At 38.8% G+C, this 25,172-nt stretch overlaps 1 protein-coding gene and 1 long non-coding RNA gene across 2 annotated transcripts in view; one reads left to right on the top strand and one right to left on the bottom strand.

The window, feature by feature from the left end:
- Window positions 1-21,100, top strand: part of LOC108888040 (uncharacterized) — a 67,632-nt gene extending 46,532 nt beyond the window's left edge. Inside the window, exon 3 of the long non-coding RNA XR_007814452.1 lies at window positions 20,571-21,100. This is a non-coding gene — a long non-coding RNA (uncharacterized LOC108888040). The remainder of the gene's footprint in view (window positions 1-20,570) is intronic.
- On the bottom strand, window positions 13,802-23,760 carry muc15 (mucin 15, cell surface associated). The gene is made up of 4 exons (XM_018683372.2): window positions 23,611-23,760; window positions 18,725-19,611; window positions 16,664-16,834; window positions 13,802-15,547 (listed from the first exon to the last, which is right to left on the bottom strand). Exons 2-4 carry the CDS (start codon window positions 19,581-19,583, stop codon window positions 15,426-15,428), a joined length of 1,152 nt encoding a protein of 383 aa, XP_018538888.1. The 5' UTR covers window positions 19,584-19,611; window positions 23,611-23,760; the 3' UTR covers window positions 13,802-15,425.
- Between the last annotated feature and the right edge of the window lie 1,412 nt (window positions 23,761-25,172).

The raw sequence follows: 25,172 nt of genomic DNA, 5'->3' as shown, positions 1-25,172 counted from the left end.
AAGAGTACTTGTCCTAAATTAGGAAAACACGTAAACAAAAGCAGTGCAGGCTCTGCACGATTGCTACAGATTTTTATTCATGATTTTAAATAAAGGCCATGATGCAACAGTCTTGTGGCGGCTTAAATCTTTTCATGCTGTAAACCTAGTTGACACATAGTGTATATGTTGTTTCTGTATTTTATTCTTATGTTGTTTTCATTTTTATATCTCCAAACCAAATTTGATGCTCTGGTTGCTGTGGAAATAAAAAGTCTTTAATCTTGGAGAAAGCGTGTACAATCCAGCAGGAACAGGCTCTGTCTTCACAGCAGTGTACCACTGGCTGGGTTAGTAAAGCACACAAAGAGATGGATACAGATTTAGATGGAAAGCCTGTGTTTCTGCTACACTGGTGTGCAAAATGTGCACATGAGATGTTGTCGTCTCTGCTCCTGTGAGACAAACAAAGAGGAGGAGGTTGGGTCTTTCCCAGAGGCTAATGGAATACTCAGCAGTATGTTTAGGTTAAAAATGACCTCAACACATTAATGCAACATAGTGCAACATTAAAGGTGTCACCTCCAGTGTCAAGTGCAAATAAGTATTGCTGACCCTGCTGTTAACACTGAACTGCCCTGTTTTAATTCCCCCTAAACTCACGGCTGCAAGGAGTAACACTTTCCTCATAAAGGAGTGGTGAGTGAAAACAAAGAAGTAGCCATAGCAGCTGTGTGGACATATGTGCTGATAGTCAATCAACTGTATTACTGTGTGGGCGAGAATGCTTTCTTTGTGCGTGGAACAACATTAGATTAGACTATTATAATGTGTTTGGCATGTTTATGCTGGCTTGTTGTAGTGGTGTCTTACAGTCACCGTCATGTTGAATCTGTGTTGGATTTGGAGGCTAAATAGTTTTGGTGGCATTGATTATCTCTGTGTTTCATGTTTGAGCTTCAATCCCTGTAAAAATTGTGTGAGTGTGTGTGTGTGTCAGTGATCATTGTTTGTGTCAGTCATCATTGTTCATTTCCTGTGGTGCTGAAGTGCATGCATTTTATACACACACACACACACACACACACATAATGTATATACACGTCAGCTTTGTTCCAGCTTTTAAAATGAAGATATTAATACTCATTAATTATTTTTTTTAATGTCACTACCAATTATTTGAATTCTTTTAATCCAAATGTTCTCTCACTGTACACTTTGTGCTGCTGTGACATGAATGGCCTGGTGAATAAACACATCATTAAAGCTGATTGAAGCGTTCAGGTGCAATTGCTCTCTGCAGCTGTGACAATCTTCTCCATGGTTTATAAATGCCATATTAAGGACATGTTTTTCACATTAAAATGGCAATTAGCATGACTTATTTTACTCTTATTTTTGAATGTTTTTGCTCAAATTGGCACATTGTCCTGAGGTTATGCCACAAATAATTCATGAACATTTAATGCAGTTGCTCCAAACATCTTACTGTACTATGTGCCATAAATGTGTTACACACCAAAGTCAAGGTAAATTGCTACCAGGAGTTGTCCTTTATTATGCTGATTGTTGTTACTGCTGTTGAACTGCTCACACCATGCTGATTTATTGACCACAGCTACATGCAGTTCATTGACAGTGAAAGTGATGTATGGGTGCATACTGTGTGTTTGCCCTCGGTGTCACCTGCACATCAGAGTTATTTTTGGCAGCTAACTTGTAGCTAATTTGTTGACACTGTAAGTCTATTTCTAATGGATGTTGTGGCAGTGATAAAGTGTGAGCTGACTGATAGAGAAATGTAGATGTGAAAGGTATGTCTATTAAATATAAAAATATACACAGCTCATACTGGAAACCTAATAGATTGCAGTTATTTATATACCTATAACTTTGATTGAAATGTCACAAAAAGAGAAACATGTTTGAATGTTTGAAATTACTTCATAACTTACCCAACTGTATAACCTAATATTTTTACATTTCTTTTCAGAATGTATCAAATGACTGGGTAATGCAGAATTAGTCGCTTATAGTGATAAACCCACACAGAATTATTACTCAGCTCTGTAGATCCTCAGCTCAGCATTTAATCATCTTTTAGCTCATTGTTTTGGTTTTACAGGCTGATATTTACTGTTTCAATGAAATCTCACTAGTCTCATCAGCACTGTTTCCAGCTGCACCAGGCTGCTGTTTTCAGTGAAAATAAACTTTAGTTAGTTGACACAGTGGAGCATTTAGCAGCTAAGGAGATGGATATTTCCCACAGAAGCTGAGACTGGGCTAGTGCAAAAAGCAGGGTGAATGCTAAACTTACATTAATCAGATGGCAACAAACGTGAACCCAAATGAATCTTTTTCTGTCTCTGCAGTTGATGTGTACACGTTGTTTTACTGTCCCCTAAGTTGTGAAACAGTCAACTGATACTGCTTCCAAAAAAGTTACAAAAACAGAAGATATTGACAGAAACTGGGAGAGACTGATCATTATCAAATATCATAATTTTTGGCAACATCTTTCTCAAAAATAAGTAAATAACTTCTTTTTACTTTCACACCACACATGTAACTAATAGCACCTTTAGCTTTTCTACCAGTATTTAGTTTTACACAGTTAATTATCAGATATAGCCTTTTTCATCAGTCTTTCTGTTGAGTATCACAACCAGGCAGGTTTTAATTTAGTTCAGCTGAGAGGCATGTAATTAATTCGCCATAAGCAGTAATGAGCCGCATTGTAATGCGGCATGTAATCACATCCTGTCTAAAGAAAAATTGCTCCGGTGTTTGCCTGTGTGTCTAGATATACCTGTCTTTTTCTCACCAAAATAGATTCTGCCTCTTCAGTTCCCACTTTGAAGTCCTTCAAAGACATTTCTTTTGCCTTCTTTCTTGACAGAGATGTAAATACAGTGGGAGGAAAAAGTAGAAAACAAGGTGAGATTGGTTTGATGACAGCAAGAGAAAGTAGAAAAGGAGTATCATCCTCTGCATTGCAGGACCCAAATAACTGTGAGTGTCCTCGGTGCACTGGGCTGTGGCAGATTTTAATCAGCTCCCCGGCTCAGCAACAACACAGCATGATACGCACCATGGGAACATTGGAACCCAGACACATACACTGGGTGTCTGACTGACACAGAGGATCTCTCAATGGCACTGAAAGGGGCTAATAATGCAGGCCATCAATTATCAATAGGGACATGGTGTGAACACTGATTGTTAACTGTGTGGCACCTCAAACCACAAGAGCACCTCAATAAAAGTGTGTATTTATTTCCACTCATGCAGGGCGAGTGTTATAAAGGAAATAAATCCAGTAGCTGATGGCCACTTGTAGTAGAAGCTGCAGTCATGCTTGTCATGCGGTCTGTCTTAAAAATTTGAGCTTTGTGGCCTGCATACAGCAGGAAGATTTTCAGAGTAAAGCTATCAAACACTAATTAGCTGCAACTGCTCACGTGAAATGCCTCCTGCTGGGGATATGTGGCCACTCTTGGTCCCATCATGCTCATCTCATAGTGTCAGCAGTTGCTGCAGTGGCTGCTTTGCAATCAGCTCAGTGTGTTGTCTGTGCAGGCCTTTCCCACACAAGACAAGCTTTCTGCATTCAAATGATAAATGGTGGCTGGCTGCTGCCTGTCTCAGACATTTCTGCCAGGGAGTATCAGCAAATGAATCACAAAGAATCTTAGGCCATGAACATGAAGAAAGCTACACTGATGGGTTTTTGGCCACTAGGGGTCAGAAAAACATTAAAACCATCTGACGCTGCTGCCACCTCTGGCTTGTAAACATGCTAGCAACTGCTGCCCATCACCATGGAAATGTGTATTTCCTCTAGGTTCTGGGTACCTGAGAAATATAAGTCTAACATTCCCTCTTGTTATAGCTGTGGTTTGGTCTCAGCCAACAACTGAGAAAATCTATCTGCAGCTAGATCTTTAAGTTTGAGCCATTTAGGCAGGTAACATACACTGGGTTCATCAGAGTTTTTTTCCTGGAGACAGAAGCCTGTTGCCCTGGTTACCTGGTATCCTGGTAGCCATCATTTAAAATGGAAGAATATAGAATACTGGACTAAAATTTGCATATTTTCTTTTATCAATTATCATGTCAGTGAATTTGCGCACAGTAGCATTTTGGCAGTGCTTATCTCTAAGGGAAAAAAGAATCCCAAAGAGTCCAAAATGGAGAAGGATTTTGTATTAGCTGTGTTATACCTTGATATTTGAGTGAATGGTGCTAATAGCATAGTATATACAGCATGTGTGTTTGCTCAGTTTACCTTATCATTTTAACAGCCATTTTAAGTCACTATGTTACCTTGAGCTGCCTGTTTCACAAGAATTAACAAATAAATTTTGCTGTCCCACTTCATCGTGTAAGTATGCATTTTGGGGAGAATGATCAAAGCTCTGTTAAGATGCAGAGTTGGGGGTTCATTCTCAATAGGTTTTTCACAAGCAGAAATACCTTTTACATTTCATGTCGCCATTTGATACAGTGTTAATGTGAAATATTAACACTGATTGATTAATTGGCCTTCGCATATAATTGCTCATAATTAACATTAACTAGGCAGAGTTTAAAGCACCTAACATTTCATGTCAGAAAATGTGATCAAATTAAAGTTCCACACCATCTAAAACCAAGACCAATGTTTGTGGTAGTCACAAAAGTTCATAGGTTGAGTTATTTCCTGCAAACTTTAACATAACTTACCTCCTGTGGCCCACTTGCACACAGCATATTTTGATGTTGTGTACTTTATGATGAACAAAGTTACCCTCACTAAAGTCTCAGTCACTAATATTGTCTCCTCCACATATTGTTTTTGCAGAGTTTCATTTTAAGCATTTTCTATTTCATCTTCACCGCTTTTGTACTAATAATGTCAGTTTTCAAAAAGACTGTGAATTTTTATATACCCACAAATAGAAACCATCAGAACAGAGACTCTGAGACTTCTCCCAGTAGATTCACAGTGGCAGCCGCTTGCCTGGACATATAATGGGATCTGGTCGGGACGACAGCCTCTCTGCGTGAAGCTGTGTATTGTTGTAAATTGTTCAGCAAGAGCACTTGTGTACAAAGGACAATGTATTCTTTTAATGACTGAACTCTGTGGCTTATTGCTGTGGTGTGAATGTAGACATCCTGGATGATAATGGTGATAATGAACTGGGAGCATGCAGAGATTCAGCTCAGCACACGCTTCATTGCAGCAGTCTGGCATATGGCGTGAGATTTCCATGCCTCCTCAACATTTGCCGACCTTGATGTGAGCCTGCCTGCCTCCCATATATAATTAGTACCTGATAATTTCTGCATTCCTCCCCAGTCATCTTAGGTCAGGTGCCAAGTGGGAAGTGGCAAGTGCTTAACCAGCCTTCCTCTGTTGATGAGTGGCAGAGGGGTGTAGTCATCAGTGGTGATGCTGACCGGATAGCTGGCTGGTGGCTGTCCCGCTGACTCACTTAGCTGATCGATAGCTAATTCCCTTAAATAATCAAGGGGCCTCTGCAAAGGCATTGTGGTGAGAGGTGTGATAATTGATTAGTTTTGCTCTACATTTTCCCCAGTGAGTTCACTCTATACGATACTCTGCCGCATTTTTCATTGAGCTGTTCACGAGATGCTGAGGTATGCGCCTTCCACGCATCACATTTGGTTAGGGCCAACACGAGGATATAGTTCTACTTTGCCAAGAAATACATTTTGGTGCAAATCCTGTTGGGCCAATCTTCAAGTCCTGTTTAAACCCCTGTGCAGAAATGGGAATGTGTCTATATTTGTATTTATAAGATCATACATGTGGTGAAAGGAGCTGCATGTCCACATAACAGTCTTCATGAAGCATCAGATTCAGTGGGTTTGGTCACACATCCCAAAATCCTACAGATTGAATATATTAGAGTTTGGACACGTCTTCTTGGAAAACAGACTGCAATAAAACAATTATGTATGGATGATGAGATTCAAAACCCTATTAAAATCCATATGTTCAGAGGACAAAGATGCTAAACACTGAACAAATATTGTGTTGTGACCCCATTTAACCTGAAGTGAAACAAGGCTCTGCTTTTATTTTTCTCACAAAATTGCCCATTGATCTGAATCATTTCTCAGAATTAAAAATTGTGCTTAAAGTTAGTTCAAAGATTTAAAAAAACAACATTTTCACAGCAGCTCAGATGTGGGGTACAGGACTCAGCTGTGTTGCTGAAGAGAGGAGTAGAGATGAAGAGGACCAGAGGCAAATTTTTGCCTGCCTTGCAGTTCTCATGCCTCAGATCTTCTGTGTGTCAGGCTGCTTTGTGTGTGTGTGTGTGTGTGTGTGTTTATGTGTTTATGAGTATGTGTGTGTGCGTGTGTGTTTGTGCATCTATGCAAGCAGGACGGGAACAGAGGGGGAAAGCAGAGAAATAACATTTTATTGTTGAAGAGGCTCTTTGAATGGCACAAACCATCTGCTGTTTTATTCTGTATTCTGCTGCTTGTTTATCTGCCAGAACCACAAACATTGTCGGGAGGACAAGGCATAAAAGAAGAAAAGTGCACAAGCTCTGAGCCAGCAGCAAGTCAACACAATTGACAACTGCAATCTCATGAGTGAACTCACATTGATTCATTACAAGGTGTAAATTAGTTGGTTTGGACAGATTCTCAGTAGTGGGGGATGCATACAGTCTCTTCAGAACCATGTTTGTAATCAGGAAGGTCACTTTTGTCTCCTATTTATGTATTCACACTCAGATGGATCTAATAAGTAAAGGGTAATGTGCTCAGTAATATTAGATTATAGCCTGGCTCAATCTCCCATCTAATGCTGAAAATATTATGTTTTTTAAATGTCATTCAGTTACTTGAAGTGAAGTTACTGCTGCTACTAGTAGGCAAATCCTGTCTCCTAGAAATTACATTCATATACTAATATACTGTAGTACATGCAACATAATTGTACAGTTGTACAGACAACTTTTTAAAATGAATGAAGTACTGCAATTATTAAAGGCAGCAGCCAGAACATCCAGAGTCCTGTTTGTAGTTAAGCTTAGGCAGGCAGAGCACTTTGGTTGAGGGTAGGGAAAGATCATGGTTTTGGTTAAATGTAGAAGTTAATTTGAACTTTCTCTGTAATAAAACCAGACCACGATCTTTAACTGACCTTAACCAGGCACTGCCAGTATATATAGGGGTTTAAGTATAACCATAAAAAAGTAGCTGTAGTCACTACTATATGAACACATAGTTTGGCAAATATGTTGCCTGTGATCATTTAATGGATATCAAAGAATTGCAGCATTCCAAATATGTAAATCAACAACATGTCCTCATTACGTTGGCAGGAAAAGTAAGCAGGTCACAATTCTGTTTTCTACAAAGTGTATTTGCTGTTGCAAATTAGTTGTGTATATGAATGTAATTTCAAGGGGACAGGGTTGGGTAGGCAGTTTTTGTTACTGTTAGACAGCCAGGCTAGCTGTTTCCCCCCGTTTCCAGTCTTTAAATCTTCCAAAATGTTAAACTATTCCTTTAAGCACTTCACGTGCATGTTAACTTTAAAGTTTTGATTCAGAGTTCCTTCAGTTAATTTTGAACAGATAAATAGACTCATTTCACCTGCTAATGAAAATCATGGGATGCGATCAGCTCTAGAAATGCTATTAAATGAACCTTAAGGTGTTATTATTTTTTAACTGCTGTTTTCAAGATTAGGAATAAATTGAAATCAAATGGGCCTGTCTTTATGGGTGGCACTGTGGTGCAGTGGTTAGCACTGTGGCCTGACAGTAAAAAGGTTCTGGATTTGAAGCCTGTTTTGCCTGGGGCTTTTCTGTGTGGAGTTTACACGTGCTCCCTGTGTCTGTGTGGGTTCTGTGCGGGTACTCTGACTTCCTCCCACAGTCCAAAGACATGCAGGTTAACTGGTGACTCTGTATTGCCTGTAGGTGTGAGTGTGAATGGTTGTTTGTCTATATATGTTAGCCCTGCCCTAGACTGGCAACCTCTCCAGAGTGTACCCTGCCTCTTGCTGGAATTGGCTCCAGCCTGCCTGCAACCATAAAGGATGAGCAGTATAGATAATGGATGGATGTGACTATACTTATTTTTGGGGAAACGTGGAAGATATGGAAGATGGAAGATTACTACTATGATTTTCTCTTGAAATCACTTTGTGTTTTTTTGTTTGCTGTTTGAAAAAGGCAGTTTCAGGTTAACTCCACTCAAGAAACTAGACGAGAATTGGTTTTGACTGGGTTTCCTCACTGTAGAATTACTTACTTCCTCTAATCAAGCCGTTTTGTAGCATTTGAGCTGGAAAGCCTCCAAAACAACAGGTTTACCTCCATTTAAGTACGCAGAGCTGCTGCTGTCAACCATTGGATAACCGTTCTGCCTGTGAAAACTTTCCCTTAAAATCCATCCAATTTAATCTTAAATTAATTCAGTTGCCTTTTTTCATTAGCATTTCATTTGCTGACTTACTCACACTACATTTCTCTATATTCTTTCTCATTATACTTATTTGTGTCTACTGCAAAGTAAACACCCAGTTATGAATAATATTGCCACCAAGTTAAATTGGTATAAGCTAAAAGCATCCACCCAGCCCACCACCCTGTGCTGTTTCCATGTCAGACTACCACCTGTTTCCTGAAATCTCCCTTGCATAATCTTATGTAAACAGTCTTATAACTTCCTCCAGATTGTTCTTAGCATTTGGCTCACTGTGAAACTAAGATTTTTCATTGAGGAAAATCCAAGCAATATAGATGTAAATATTGGACATTTATACCAATAATGCAAACATCTGTCCACAAAACATTTGGATTATGTTGCACAGGCTGTTCAAAGGAACTTAGTAGACTATGGTCTGCCTTTTTTATTATTTTGAGCTGTAAGTAGACAGCCCTGTTAAAAGTACAAGAGGAGGGTCATTTCAGGGTCACTCTTTCTACTGTTTATTCTATTAATAAACAGCTTGGTTAAATTAAATTATGTTTTTGGCCACTTGGTGACTGCATGGGAAACAACACTGACATATTATAAACCTTTAAATGGATACAGTGAATGCGTTAGCAAAAAGTTGCATATTTACAAATCGTGCAGATATGAAGCACCATTAACTTTCACATTTCTGGAGTCCTAGTGAATGTATGTCCAATATTCATGCTCTTTTTAGCTCTGTTTTTCAGTTGCCACCAACTCCTAATGTGTCTGGTTCTGTAGCTGCTAAATACGTCTGTATTCTCACTATCTAGTACCTAACTTTCCTTGGTGCTGGAATGAAGTTTCAGGCCATAAAACCAACATAATGAGCCGAAAGACCCTATAAAGCTCTCTAAAGTTAAGGAGACCTTTAGAGTTAAGTGATCATTTTCTTTGAAGTTTAGCTTTACACGAGTGTACAACTATAGTATCTTAAGTGTTCATTCATGCTTCACAGTCACTGGTGCATTCACAAGCTGTATTGTGGTAACTAATATAGGCAGGCAGCATCAGCCGTCATAACCTGAAACTTCTCACGATTATTCTGCTGATAAGCTCATGCCAATGCCGTTGACTGCCTCAGCTGTCTCCACACCCCAACCTCCTATATTTGGCATCACTGATAAATATTAAAGCAAGAGTATGACATTTTGAGAAATATTCTTTTTTGCCTATTTGTGATGTAATAGATGAGAAGCAAAATACCACGCTCATGTCTGTATGATAAATATGAAGTTACAGTGACTCCCAGACTTGAGACTTGACTTGCCCTTTTGTCAAAACACATATATGAAGCACTTCATGTTTTCATTGTTTAGATCTGGTTGCTCCAGGGCGACTCAGTCCACATCAGTTTGTAGCCTTGGCAGGGACACTCGTGCTTCAGAGCAACTGGAAATGAGCCAGATAATCTAGTCTGCAACAAGTTGGCACCTGCCTCAAGCACCTAGTCTGAAACCTGCTGTAGTCAACCTTTGACCTTATTAAAATTCCATTGTGTGTAACCTAGTCCAACCTGTCCTGTAAGCAGCTGAAGCTAATGTAATGATTTTCAGACACACCAAAAAGAAAGCACATTTTTCCCTATTATCATCACTTATGCCTGATTGATTATAAAGGTTTGATGAAAGCATTCAGTCATTATCTTTGGCTGCTGCGCTTTAATATGGGGTCTTACAGCTTTTTACTGGATTGAAAGCACACTTATCACTGTACCTTTTATGCAATAGTTGGCTCTCACTCTCTCAGTGCTTGCAGAGTACCCATTGGGGTAGTTTTATTTATAAGTCCATTCTTAGCACTCTTTCTTTTGTATCTTAAAGATTATACATGTCCAAAGTCTGGTTAATGCTAAATTCACAGTACTTATTCCCATTATCTGTTTGCCTTAAGTCAATGCATAGTTAGATAAAAATACAAAATGACTTTAAGCTGTTGGGTTGACGTGTCATCTGGAGAATTTTAAGAATTGACAGAGAGCCTTGAGGAAAAGTTTTTTTTAAAAGTGGTGACAAATTTTTGTCATGTTATTTTTTTCAATTCACACTGCCTTTTTAATGTATTGATTTTTGTCATACCATAAATTTTCTTTTTCACTTTTACTTTCTGTAATGGCAGGAAGAACCAGGGTGGGTTTTATTTCAAACCATCAAAACTTCCACCATTAAGAGAACATAAGAGAGCACAGAATAATGATATCTATGATATAATTATAAACTATTGTTAATGATAAAACAATGTGAACAGTGATAATTAAACCACTGAGAAAAATATTTTCTTGGAAGGTGACAAAAAAATGTGCAGGTGTATTTACAGCAATTGAGACTGGATTCTGGATTTATTGGGCAAACTAAGTTTAGGGCAAGCCCACAGGGAATTCACTAAGTGGATATAATATTCTCAAATATATGCTAAACCAACATACTGTATGTGTGCGTGGGGTGTGTGTGAAGGCATTGTTTTGCATTTTAGAAGTACACCTACAGCTCAGACTGTTGTGACTTTAAAGAGCTGGGATGTATTTAACAGCTAACTCAATAGGATATGACAGAAGAGAGTGAGAAATGAGGCCAAACAGCAGGTTAACATTCTGCTTCTGTCACTGTCTCGCTGCACAGGTCGGTCGCTCTCTGCAGCTTATACATTACCCATGTGTCTGACAGGGTATTGTCTGTCAGTGATCTTTCCACACTGGTTGCTGCGGCTGTTGGGTCACTGGGGTGGATCTGAAAGGTCAGCATCCTCCTCTGACAGAGCCCGTTCTGGGAAAGATAAACAAATACGAAAGGTTTCCAAATATACAGATGAGACAGGGGAGCGATATTTGCATAGACAGGTAAAGAATACCAAAGAGCAGTGCATAAAATAAGTAGGGTTGTGCTATCATCATTATGCAAATTTAGACACCTGTAGACTTGTGGAACATGGCAATGGTATTCAAAGCACAGTACATCTTCAGACAACATATGTACAGTGTTCCCTTCAGGCACAGTTGTCAGGTAAAGAACAGTTTGACTTTCCTGAGCCTTTACTTCATTAAGCTCGACTGACATTAACTTCCATTTAACAAGACTATGTAAAAATACAGAAACAAGCACAGAGCATAAATACAGTACATTTTCCTATAAAAGCCAATATTAAAGTCCTGGCTGAGTATGAAATATCCAGCATGCTGTGTCCAAAATGAAAATGAAAAAAAAAGAAGAAAAAAAAAACAGGAGGAATTACATGTAGCAAACTACATCAGCTCCCACAGTAAATTTTTTATAAAATGCGTTTCCCCAGCACTATTTATGTCAATAAAGCAACAGAGTCATGTCCAATTAAATACTGCTTTCATTCACCAATAGATTCCAGTTTTTCCATTTCCACCACCCCTAATGAAACACAACACTTCCTGCACATTTTTCATATGCCTACAAATGAAGAGAGAGATGGGCTTGTAGTGTCAGTGTAATTTAACACCAACTTGTGTTTAGATCCAACAAATATTGACGTCCCTCACTAACTTGGTCAAGGTTAAGGAAAGACTGTGATGATTTCACATTAATGTTGTCCGTAATCTTTTTGGGAAAAATGCATTTGTTATTCATGCTCATCACATGCAGTTCTAGCAACTGCTTAAACAAACACAAAGGTTCAAGGGAAATATGAGAACAATGCGGAATTGTTAAATCAGTGTTTCTGTCAATTTTGAGAATCAACCTGCCATTCCCTTTCTGTGTCATAAATTCACCAAATGAAGACATAAGCACCAATACTTTCTGAGTGTGCCAGGTCCTGTGGCTGTTCAGGTGCTCTGAATGTAATTGTCAAACTGGAGTTCAAGCTGTTCCGTCTTTCACCACAATTTGTCTCTGTGGATTAGTTAGGCTGGTTTGGCAACAGAGGCTGAGACACCAGCTGCACATCAGCCTCCATATGCCATCGCTCCCCAACATTCCTCTGTTATTAGGTTAAACTTGGGAATTTGGGGTCTGTTAGGATGTGCCAATGATTTATTCCAAATACTGGCATGCTTACTCCGTCATATGTTGTTCATTAAGATCAATATGGCTTATCATTTAGAAGAAAAGAACAAACCGAAGGAAATTCCTTTGATCTTTAGTCATGTCAGTCAGTACAAAACCTCACTGCATTAAAGACATTAAAGTAAAACTACAACTCTCATATTTTATTTAATGATACATGTGCATATTCTCCATTTCTCGCAATAGGATGACACACTTTTTGGACGTATTTGTGGATTCACTGTCTGAGCTTCAACTCTCTGGTGGGAATGGGGCGTTTCCCAGGACAGCTGCTGACTGACAATATGGGGCCAGTGTTTCTCAGAGAAGCACTGTCAGCTTCCATGGTGTGCCTCTTACTGGAGCATGTCAAAGCCCTGTATAGCCTCCAAATGTTTGTAAAAGATTTCCTTTTTTTTAACAAGCCCACACAGAATTGGTTATATACCATTAGTAATGTAAAGGAATAGTTTGACGTTTTATTAAATACACCCCAGTAACACAATGCCTCTGTAAAACAGCAACTTGTCATTTGTACACCTCAGTTTTAAACAAAGAAGATTTAACATTTTGTTCCACTACATTTGACAGTTTACACAGTATTGACACTTTGAAGTAAAAATGCAGTCTGTGTACTGTGCACAGATACTTTCACCTGGAAAATAACTAAATATGTATCACCTTGTGCTGTATTACCTTTAGCCTGATGCAAAGGCCTCGTGTTCATTAAAAAATCACAGGATTCCGGCATGATGACCGTGATGATTGACCATTTAATTGTTGTAGAGGCTCATCTGATAAAGAGACAGGGATTTGAGTTATTACAGCAGGCTAAGCTTATAGGTTAAACTAATTTCCAGCAAGTTAGCTTGAAGAAAATGAATTTGAATTTAGCCAATAATAAATTTGACATAGCCTCAATTTAGATAGCAATCATTTAATTTCATTTGAATTAATTTGGCTCAGTTGGAAGTGTAAATTAACCTGCCTATACCCACCCCAATGAAATATGTACATTCTTTAGCAAGGCGTCAGTTAATTGATTTCAGCACCCTGCCAAACAATCACATTTTAAATTGTTGTGTTTAATTAGAACAGGCACAGTCTCTCCATAGAACAGGTTTTTGTGATAAATGAAAGAAACCCATGCTTGCCCAAATATGTTCTTAATACTGAACAAGGAGTGTGTGTGTGTATCTGCATGTTTTTGTGTGTGTATAATGAATAAAAAACATCTCTGCTAAAATATCTTCAACATCTCAACATCAAACTCATGAAAACATTTAAGGTCAAATCACAAAATGCAGAAAACATTTTTGGGGGTTTGGTTTTTTATTAAGGCATCATCAAGTTCCATTACATTTTACAAGAGGTGGTAACCAATGTAGAAGTCTCCCATTATCCATCTGCCCTGCTTTATTTCTACAGTAATCACTGTGATTCTTAAACTCTGCAACACAAAACTCCCCTCTCTCACTCAGACAAAAATCCTTCTCACACTGATTGATGTCTGAAATTAGAGCAAGGACAGAAGCTGATCTGCCATGCTTGGTGCTGAACCATATAACAATAAAATTTTTCACACATATCTGTGTTACCAAGGCACATATCAATCATAATCAGGGCGCATATTGATCGAGTGCAGGCTTCACTCAGGTAATGATGAGTGAAGAGAGATGTATTTTCAGGTTGTATTTTCTTCACATGTACAGTACAGTTACAAAAGCCTGTTTTATATAACACAGAAAAGTAAGAAAGTTTAGAAATGAACAATTATGCAATATAGTTAAATTTTATCATACAAAGGCATTAGAAAAGACGTGTAATCAATTCCTGCTTCCTTGTCCAACCCACATTGTATCAATCAAAAAAGAGACATTTTTCTTGCTGAAGGTTGTCACTCAAAGTTAATGCAAACATAGGATAAAATAGCAGTAAAAAATATAAAGTTTTTTCAGATTTACAATCAGATATGTTCTAGTTTCGATCTAGGCGCAGTAGGTAAACACTATGTAGCTCTCCGAGGTGCACATTGTTGCTACACAAGAAACTTAAATCTCTGTATGGACACCTGGAGGTCAGAAGATTTAAGCAGTATATTATGATGATATAGTTGTTGCTACTGAGTAGTGCTAAGACCAAATACACAACTCCCTTCCTGAATACCAAAACCTCGTGCCTATGAATAACAAAACAGCACCCAGTGTCCCTCCACCCTCCCTAATCGGTGCAGAAAAACAAATTCAAAGTCTTTGGTTTGACGGTTCAAATCTCAGTCTCTGGCTGTGACTGCTGGTCGTGGAATATCTGAAAGCACCATTCAGATTTCACTTCTTATAGCCTCCCTTATACCATAACAGCAGGTGATGGTTGATATGGATATTTTTATTGTTCACCATGGCTTCTGAATTTTGTTGCAAAAGCTTCAGTGGGCCACCTGTGTCATTTGTTATTTAGGCTGCAATACAACAGCACTTTTTTTTCTTTCTCTTTACCTGATCAGATTATATCCTAATGTTTTTGTTTTTCTTCTTTCTATAGCAGAAATAAAATGAAGCCAAAAGTTATAACAAATATTCATTTTTAACATCCTTCATTGACTGCAAAGTATGTTCTTCATAAAGACCTAATTTCATTCTCTTTGGCAACTTACATAAATGGCTGACAGTTAATATTGGCTGAGGCAGTGTACTTCAGATAGAAAGCCTTCAGTTATCCTTCTATTTCAATGCAATAAATCTAGTCACAACAATGCATAATCTGACAAGTATCATTTGTGGTGACTGACAACAGGTCTACACAAACTCCTTTGTAATTTCCATCCACAAATGTCACTTTCAGACAGTCTTATTTACAAAACTCCACATCAAATGCCAGTGAGACTAGGTGACAGACATTCTTACAAGGGAGTTCATGACTTTGGTCTTGGTAGTCCTTTCAGTTTCTGTGGCGTCCTGGAATGTTGGTCATCTGGATGTTGTCTCCCTGGAGTCCTGGGTTGTAATAGGCACCACCACCGTAGTTCAAGTCCAAAGGTTCATTGTTGTCTAATCTGAGAACTGGAAATGAGACAACATGTGACATTTGAACAATTGGACTCTTCATCGTAACCCTGTAATACACAAGAAAGTAGCCTGTATTTTCCTGTTCCTGAATAACATGCTGACCAATGCCAGCATGTTATTCACGGATCAGTTCACAATGAATGGCATCCTGTTGCTCCTCCAGTTTTCTGAGAATGTATGCATGTAATAGGAACAAGGACCTGCTATTTAGGATGGAATCTGACTTATCCAGTTTTTAAGCTGGACTTCGCACTACAGCTGACTAGCTAACACGTAATCCTGCCTCCTGAAGTGTATACCTGTATGCTGCAGACAAAGAAAAAAAGCAATTGGACCTTAACAGAAAGGTTATGTATAAGAGAGTGTAGGGGAACTGTGACAGGAAATGCTGTCCTCGTCTAAGTTCATAGCAAGAATAAGACAAAGTGCAAACTGTCATAATATATGATTCTATTTTGCATGATAAGGTTACCTTATAATAGCAGGATGGAGTTATGTGCTTGTGTGTGTGTGTGTTTGTGAGAGAGAGAGACATAGATAAAGAGAGAGAGACAGGGGAACCACTGGCTAAAAGGAATAGGTTGACATTTTGGGAAACACACTTAGAGTTAGATAAGAAGATCAATACCACTCTCATTTCTGTCCATTAAATATGAAGCTACAGCAAACCGTTGGTTGCCTTAGCTTAGCATCGAGACTGAAAATAAAGTCACCTTCTAGCACCTCGAAACACTCATGTTATATCTTGTTTGTTTAATCCATTTAAAAAAAATGAAGTGTAAAAATTACAGTGCACTGTTTTTCAGGGGGTTATGTATCAGACTATTTCCTAGGAATGTTGAACCAGCTGGAAATAGAGAAGTGACTGAGCATGCCAGCGTGTGAGTGAGTGGGTGCATGATAGTATGCATCATATTTAGCTATTTTATTTTAGCATTACAATTTGGGTGTGCAATCTGCTGCCAACCTACCAGGGGTGGGGGGGGGTGTTATATTAGGAAACTTTGCCAGATCAAATTGGCAACCCTAACTAAATCCAGATCAAGCAATCACACAAAATAGTGCAATTAAATATGCTCCAGGTTGGGGGGGGTGTAGAAACTAACATACCTGGGTCTGAAGGATACTCCTCAACCAGTTTCCTGTGAGAGAAACCCTTCCGGTGCTTCTTTTTCAGGATGATGTAGGCCACCAGTCCCACGAAAGCCACAGCAACTGCTGTTCCTAGTAAAGCACCCCATGCTCCATTCCTGTTACTTGTGTGTGGATCTGATGACAAACCTTCATTGGAGGAATGAGGGGTTGAGAGGGGCGGGAGAGAGTATTAAATAATTTGTCAACAATAAAATTATTTATATCAACTGCTGTCTTTGAGGGTTAATTGTCAGATAATTATGGCTGAAATGTGTTTTTGAAATCGTGTTTCCAGTGGCAGCACTTTGCGTAGACACACATCCCAATTAGTCATCTGTATGGATTTGTTTAATTATGCTTCGATAATTAATGCAATTAACATGCCAAAATCATGATAATTTCTTGAATACATTTGAATATTTTAAGGCAGCAGGCTGTGCTCATCATCTAAATAAGGTGAAATGTGACTGAACATTACTTCAGTTTCCATTACATGATATGACCTTTAACTTAATGCGCTTAAAGTTTGAATGTATTTTACAAAGGCTCAAACATCAAAAATTCTGTGGCTCTATCTATCTACAAATGGCTCAATTCACCCACCTGCTGGGATCAATTTACCATTAACCTTATGGCAAACTCAACCCAAAGAAAAATTTTCTTGTTTTCTCAGTTGCTTTTTATTTATACGTGATTTGAATATAGACATAATAAAATTTGAGCAGAAGTATTTGCTTTAGTTATGTCTTACTTGTTCTTGCCACGGAAACATTTTAAGTAACAATGTGGTCATTTTGTCCCACTTTGTCTTTGAATGTTGGCTAAAAAAAAATAAGTACCATAGCTGACATTACTATAAGTCAATTTCAGTTTAAAAATATTTTTTCTGTTTTTCTCTCATCTGGTCTTTTAATATAGATTCAGCAAAAAAAATGTAAATGCATGCAAATAACTATATGTTACCTTGAGTGGAAGTGAGAGGATATTTTTTTACTATTGTCAGTAAAAGCAAAGTTGGCTTGTAAGCTCATATTTATAGACTCTGTGTTTTTCTGTACTCAGCCGTCTGTGCTTTTGTACAGTTTTTGTGCACACACACTGTGCCTGTCACGGCAACTGTGGGGCAGTTTTTTCTTTCCGTGTTGCCCACAGTTTCACAACTGTTTTCCCACTGTTTATTGCCATCATCTGTTAGTGTTATGTCCTGCTGTCACATCTGTCCATGTGATGTGAGTTTTATTTTAATCTCAGCCCTGCACTAGATCTCTAAAGGCCTTTTTCCCTCTTGCTGTTGTGTTGATACCCAGCTCGCCCACATATAGTTTGCAGGAAAAGTAAGTAAGTAGCTTTTTGAAAAAGATAAATAGATAGAATTGCGCCAGTATTTATGACAACCAGTTTTTTCCAGTCCTACCTCCTTGATCTCATGGTCTACACCAAAGACTAGTCTCACGCCCCTGCACAAACGCAGCACAAGTATCTTTGACCTCAGTCCCTGACCACCTCTTTCAGGTCTTTTTTTTTTTTTGCCACTAAAACAGGGTTTCATTGTCCTGCCGAGAAGGTGGTTGTAATAGATCCCTTCACTCATAGCAGCCACATCGATAGCACCCGAAACCCAACCCAACCTTTTCCTTTGAAAGAAGGGGCATTTGTCCTCTGCCAGTGGGAAAATAGATGCAGGCAAATGTGGGTCAGGGAAAGGGCGGAAAAAAGCAACGTGTAAAGCTAGCAGCAGTGATATACTGTATGTGCTCTTGAGCAATGAACATAATGTTACCTTAAAATCAAGTCTCTGAATGATTTTGTGCCTGTTTTTTGCCTTGTAGCTCTTATTCTGATATCTGTCAAACATTCTTACACAACTCAGTCAGGAAGGCTTGGAGCTGCACCAATGTTCAACGTTTTTTTGTTTTTGTTTTTTTTCCTGGTATCTGTCTATGAGGTGATGTAATGCCGCTACAAAACCACACAAAGCAGGTTTCTGGACACACAAATGTGCATCAGATACTGCGACACCTGAAACTGTAGCAGTACCTCTTTCTGAGCTGCTCCCTGCGGCTGTATCTTTGTTCGTCTTGTTGACATTCTCAGGTGTGTCCAGTGCAACAGCAGTCGTAGTCTCAGGGCTCAGTTCTGTGGTCTCAGATGGGAACACTGTTGTAGATGAAGACGTGGTGGATGTCCCCTTTACCTCTGGTGTTGTTGTGGTTATTGCAGTTGTTGTGCTGGTTGACCCCGTGCTGTTGTCTAGCCCTGTATCTTCCTCTGGTTTTGCTGTGGATTCTTGTGTATCGTTGCTCTCCGGAGCCAAAGTTGTTGACTGCAAATCGGTGCGATTGAAGAAATCTGGAGAGAGGGTGGAGCTTTGTGAAATCAAATGAGTGGTGGTGGTTTGAGGGGTGGTCGTCAGGTTATGAGATTCCTCGTCAGCTTCAGTCATGTTGATCTGGCTTGGATTTGAGGGATCTGTAGTCGTAGTCGTTGGAGTAACTGCAGGGTCTGGTGATTCAGTGTGCTTGGTTGTACCATTTGGTGCTGTGGGAGGCAGCGTGGTAGTGACAACAGTCAGATCATCAGATGTTTTATTGGCACCCTGTTCATGACCGGATACGTTCTCCTCTTCTCCATTATATACTGCCATGGAGCCAGATGCTGTGCCACTGTTGTAATCATTACTTGGCTCCATGGCAGTTGTATCAGCTTCCCAGTCATACTGTGCATCCCCATCAGTAACTGCAACGTTTTGACCTCCAGCTGAATTATCTGCTAGTTTACGGTACCAGCTTCCATCAATTGTACGTCCTGGAGTGTCAGTTGTATATTGGAGCGATGCCAGATGAAAGGCATGGACAATCAGAAGGAGGCATGCTGTGATTTTAAAATACATTTCCATCAGCTTTGGTTTCACCTTTGGTTTCAATCTGAAACACAAGGGAGAACATAAAATGTTATTTTATTTCTTGAAAAGACAATAATCATCTGTCATTTGTGCAAAAGTGAAAAAACGTTGAGCAGGGACAGATTCACATTTATGATAGTGATATGGATGTGGGTAATCAATAATTAATACAAATTATGTTGAGGTAGGAAAAGGAATCTTATTGTTTATCAACTTTGAATTGAATTATTCCCATCTTTGGAAATCAGTTTGTAGTCTCAGTCTTGGACACAGCTGCTGACAGTTTCCACTCATGGTCCACTTACTCTACTCATTTGTTGGGAAGCTATTGACCATATCACATGGTCCTCATCAGTACACAAAGTGTGCTCAGTTGTCATGAGACTGTAGATGTAGACTGTAGACCTTGAGCTAAAACTGTTTTGTCAACTAGTCATAAAATGTTTCAAAATAATAGACATATATAGTTCTAAGCAAACTTAATTTGCATATGAAGACCATGTGATATGGATGAGAGCTCCAGAAACTTATGGACTTGTAAGTGGATCTTGAGTAGAGATTGTTTTGTCTAATTTACATAACTTTAAATACATCTTCCAAGTTGCAATAAACATTTATATGGGAAAATGGTTTTAGTATATTGTGCTATTGTTGTTGGTACATTAATTTCAATCATACTCCTTATAGCTCAACATTATGTCAACAATATCTTATATTATATACAATATATTCATTTGTCTTTAGAGTCAAAATGAAAAGAGATTGGGACTGGACATAAAAAATATATATTTTTTGGTTATTTTCTGTTTCCTGATTTTTCCTCACTGACTGAGGAGTCTGTTTGCCTCCTGCCTGGATAAACACCATCAGGAAGGAGCCACAGGTGTTACACTTGTGTTCAACACAGCCTTCAAACTCCCCCTGACCACACGCAAAGACTCAGTGTGCATCAAGACATCTCTGTTTGTTCCCATTTTCCAGGAGCACAAAATCACCTTCTTCAAGAGCACAGGTCAGATGCACTGACACAAGTCATGATGAAAATCCTCGAACGACTGATCCCATCCCACCTCACGTCTTTCAAAGAATTGTTCAGCTGATGTTGTGGTGAACATGGTCATGAACACGACATCCCTGGCTGCTACATCAGGTGCTTGTTGGTGAGTTTAAACGCAATCATCCCTGCACTGTTTCGCAGCAAGTCCCAGAACAATCTCCAGAGAGATCTGTGACTTTTTGACAGCGTGAATTTATACAGGTGCCCTGTGAGCTATGTGTTCTCCCCACGGCTTCGCTCTAATACACAAATGACTCCAGCTCTGGTTATTCCCTATAGGCCACTCTCCCCGCCAGTCACTTTGTTGATCACTTGCTTTGTTCTGAGCTGATTCTTGTTTTGATTGGTGCAAAAGGCACAGGGAATTTCACATTTCTGTTTTTAGCTGTCATAACATATTACCATGTTTTAAAGACTAAGTGTCCCACTAACTGAAAATAAATCAATAATTAATCAAGCAGCTCATCTTTGCCGATGATATGACACCAAGAGCACATTGTTAAAGAAAATGGCTCAGTTCAGCAAGATAGGGTGAGAAGGTGAACAGTTTCGAGCTTTTGACACTGTAGCAGGGAAAATGATAAACTGAACGGTTCTTTTGTAGCTAGAGATTAAAGTTTGCAACTTTAACCCTGGGTGAAAATTGTGGTTCAGCATCTTTAGTGCTCTCAAGTCAAAGGCTTGTTAGTTCAGTTTTGGATTCTGGGTCATTTTGGATATATTTGGTAACTATGGAGATGTGTTTTGTTCACAATAGCAACAATAACAGCACACTGAATTTGTTCCAGTTCTAATTTGTGCCTTTAACTGGCATTGTCTCCATAGAAACAGCAGCTACAGATCATAAAACCATCTACCTTACCAGACAGAAAAAGGTTTTCTCACAAAGTTGAAAAAATAAAAACTCCTAGTCATAACATTAGCTTACACCATTATTTAATTTTCCAGAAGACTCCCATGTTTCTAATTTGCAGAACACTGAGGATATAATCAAAATTAAACTCACAACTTCATGAATTCCAGTTTTCACTTTTACATTTTTAAGTGTAACCATTGCCAGCACAGTGACTTTGTTCTCAAGTGTATGCACGGTTATGAAATGAGGAACTCTCTGCAACTTTTTGTCAGACAATGGATCAAGGTCATGCCTGAATGGAGTCATTGGTTGCCTATAAGGGTTGAGATGCATTACATGTAAACGACCTTTGTTGCATGTCATGCCCCTTTTTGTGTCTTGACTATACACTATATCAGTTCAAGGCAAAAACCCAGCATCCCAGCATACTGAACACTCTGTGGAGAATAAAAGTCTAATTACACTGCAGGCAGCTGAGAATATGGTGTAAATGAAACACATTAATGTGGACCAGTTTAACAGGCAGCTCAGCAGCATTATTGATTTGTTTTGATTTGTGCAGGGTAAATGCCCACACAAAAACTCAGACTGTGATTGATTACCTTAAACTCAAAACTCTTGCAGATGACCTGTATTGATTTATATCTGACAGAGACAAGTGTTATTACTATTGCCTGGTTATGGAATATGTGGGCTGAATCTAAAAACCAGCATTTCCTGTTTTTTAGTTTCAACGTGTCGCTTCCTGTCCACAATCAAAACAACCTCACATCCATCAACACACTTGGTATAGCTGCAAGGAACAACTCTCTGCATGTTTCTAGAAATTACAGCACCCTCCTCGTCCTGTTGAGAGGCTATTTGGCCATCAGTGTCCCACCAACAAGTCTCTGTGTGCTGTGGCAGGTTGACAGAAAGAAGCGTAGATGTTTACTTCTGACCCTTCGCACTCAGAGAAAGCTGCCTGTTGAAAAAAGTTCCCACTCTGCTGGTCTGTCAGAGCCTGCACCAGCTATCACCTCAACAGCTCTGCCAGCCGTGACTTTACAGACAGGCCCACATAAACACACACACACAGACTTAACAAAACACAAACACACATCCTGTAAATGCTCTGAACTCATGCAAGCCACACATAGATACTAATTACCTGACATCTAGGCTGTAAATCACATATCATCTTTTAATGTACTGCTGTTTTATATTCATGCTGTAAATTTACTGCATCATACAACCTCAATATCTGTATTACCCAAGTAGGGGTTGAAAGTAGCACAAGTACTGTACTTAGGTACAACTCTGAGGTACATGTACTTTCATTTTATGCTTATTTATACTTAGACTCTGCTGCATTGCAGAGAGAAATATTGTACTTTTTACTCCACGACATTTATTTATTTTAGCTAAAAAAATATGATCAGTTTAAAAAATATGTTTGAATTCTTATAAATTTAACTACCCAGCAGCATAAAAGGCAGATAAAATTAGCTCTACCAAGACTAATGATCCAGTAACAGGACAGTGGCTTTTAAATTCTGAATATGTATCTTTTACTCATAGTGCAGTGTTTTTATAGTGTGGTATTGCCTTATAAGTTCATAATTTAGTGCTTTATAAGGCTCTTACTGTAAAATTTGTGTAGCTGCACAACATGTATTCCCCTGTTTAGGTTATGTAAGGTCCTGCAATATACATGTCACATGTTATGGTGTTTTGGACACCACTGATGAACTGTTTTTACTTTCACATTTAAAGTTTAAGCATTTCTGTTTGTGAGACTCTTTTTTTCACTCTTTCAAAAGAGAAAGCAGTAGCGAAAACAATTTACACTTTTTAAATTTTGCCTTATTCATGTTATAGTGGGTGAAAGTAAACAAACATATTGTAAAATATGTCTTTACGCTTCATATATTTAATGTAAATAGTAATATATCTCTAAAAAAAGTTATTTGTGATTTTTTTCTGGTTTAGCTTAAAAATATAACAGTGACTCAAATCTCATTAAACATATTAAGACAAAAATTCATCCATCCAATTTACAGCTCCACACATTTCCTGAGAAAATGAAAGAAGACAAAGAATTAAATCCTTCCTCAGTAAATCCTTACCTTATTCTTAGGCTGTATCTGATGAGAACAGGTGCACAGGCAACAAAATCTCTTCAGTGAGCTGCCAGCATGTGAGAGTGAATCAGCAGTCGGCCTGGGGAGAGAAGCAGGGACGGAGGGAGGAGGGCCCAGAAGAGTGGCATTCAGGAAACAACCTGCTCAACCTGCTTCTACACCTGCCAGCAATAGCAACACACCCTGAACTGCGTCTAGTTGCAGGCTATGTAAAAGGCCGTTCAGGACAGTAGGGGATAGAAATGAAATACCAGACAAGAAAAGGGGAAGAGGGTTGAGGGGTTTGGGGAACGTCAATTTATTACCACCTCATTGTTTCCTGCTCCCATCAAAATAACCTGATTGTGTTAATATTTGGTTGCCAGGTTGCTGGGTTGCCAGGTTAGATCTGTGAATTCCCCCAGTGGGTGGAGCCTCTGGCCGTAGGTCCTCTGAGCCTCTTTTTTTTCTCTCTCACCGAAGCACTGGAAATGGCTGCTGTCGTCATGGCAACAAAAAGGAGGCTGGCGAGCTCAGGTTTCATCCACGCCTTTGTCTCTGGTCTATATCAGGCTACCAAGTGACGTGTGACTTTGTGAACTCACAGGTACTGTGCGTCAAATGAGCGGGGATTGTTTTGTTTTTTTTTTGTCTCATTCTCAGTCAACTGAGTCATGCAGCAGCTGAATTTGTTTGAGCTGGACAAGTGAGGCAGATGAAGTGGCACTCAAAGCCAGTGTGCTTTGGTGAGTTAAGATCAAAGGGTGGTTGTAGTTGTTTTGTTAATGAATCTGAAAAGTACAAACCTCCATTAAATTGTTAGAAAATCAAACCAATTCTCGCAAAAAAAAAGCAGACCCTGAACACACCTAAAGTAGATATGAGCTTTGTTTTCCTGATGACACAAATACACACAATACAGAAAACATATTGTACATTCATGTGCAAGCATCCACACCCAGTGTTGAGTTGCCTCAGCAAAGTAAAGTTACATCAGATTTATTTTTATATCACAACGAATTCACCTCAGAAAACTTTACAATCAAACAAACCCTCCATCTGTTTCTTATATGGAAAAACTAAATGCACAAAAAAACTTTTAAAAGATTGAGAACATCTTCATTAATTGCAATTAAGATTTTAAATACATTTTAAAATCAAAATTCAATGACATTTCATGTACTTCATGTACATTTTCTATCTATGGGAGCAAAAATAAGAAAGTTTTGAGATGTTTCTGTCTGTGCCAAAGTGGCAAACTGGTTGACCCACACAGCCATGACACTAGCATTTAAAAAATAGTCAATAAATACTAAGATAGAGTAAAATAAAAACTACATGGTAGCACAATGCACTCTCCTACAAAGGCTTCAGAAGAAGGAAAGGAGCAGGTTAAGTTTGTTGTAGTTATGGGGAAAAGTGTGTTTTAGGTTGACTCTTAAACACATAAAGACAGTTCTGTTACCACATCACTTTGTCATTGGTCTGTCTAGGTCTAGATTATTGTTCAGCTTTAATAATTTCAGAACTGTTTTACATATTTTAAACAAGTGAACTAAACCATTAAC

This window comes from Lates calcarifer, linkage group LG2 (genome assembly GCF_001640805.2).
Source record: "Lates calcarifer isolate ASB-BC8 linkage group LG2, TLL_Latcal_v3, whole genome shotgun sequence".
NCBI lineage: Eukaryota > Metazoa > Chordata > Actinopteri > Centropomidae > Lates > Lates calcarifer.
The sequence above is the reverse complement of the archived record's forward strand: the minus strand, read 5'-3'. Positions and strand labels throughout refer to the sequence as shown.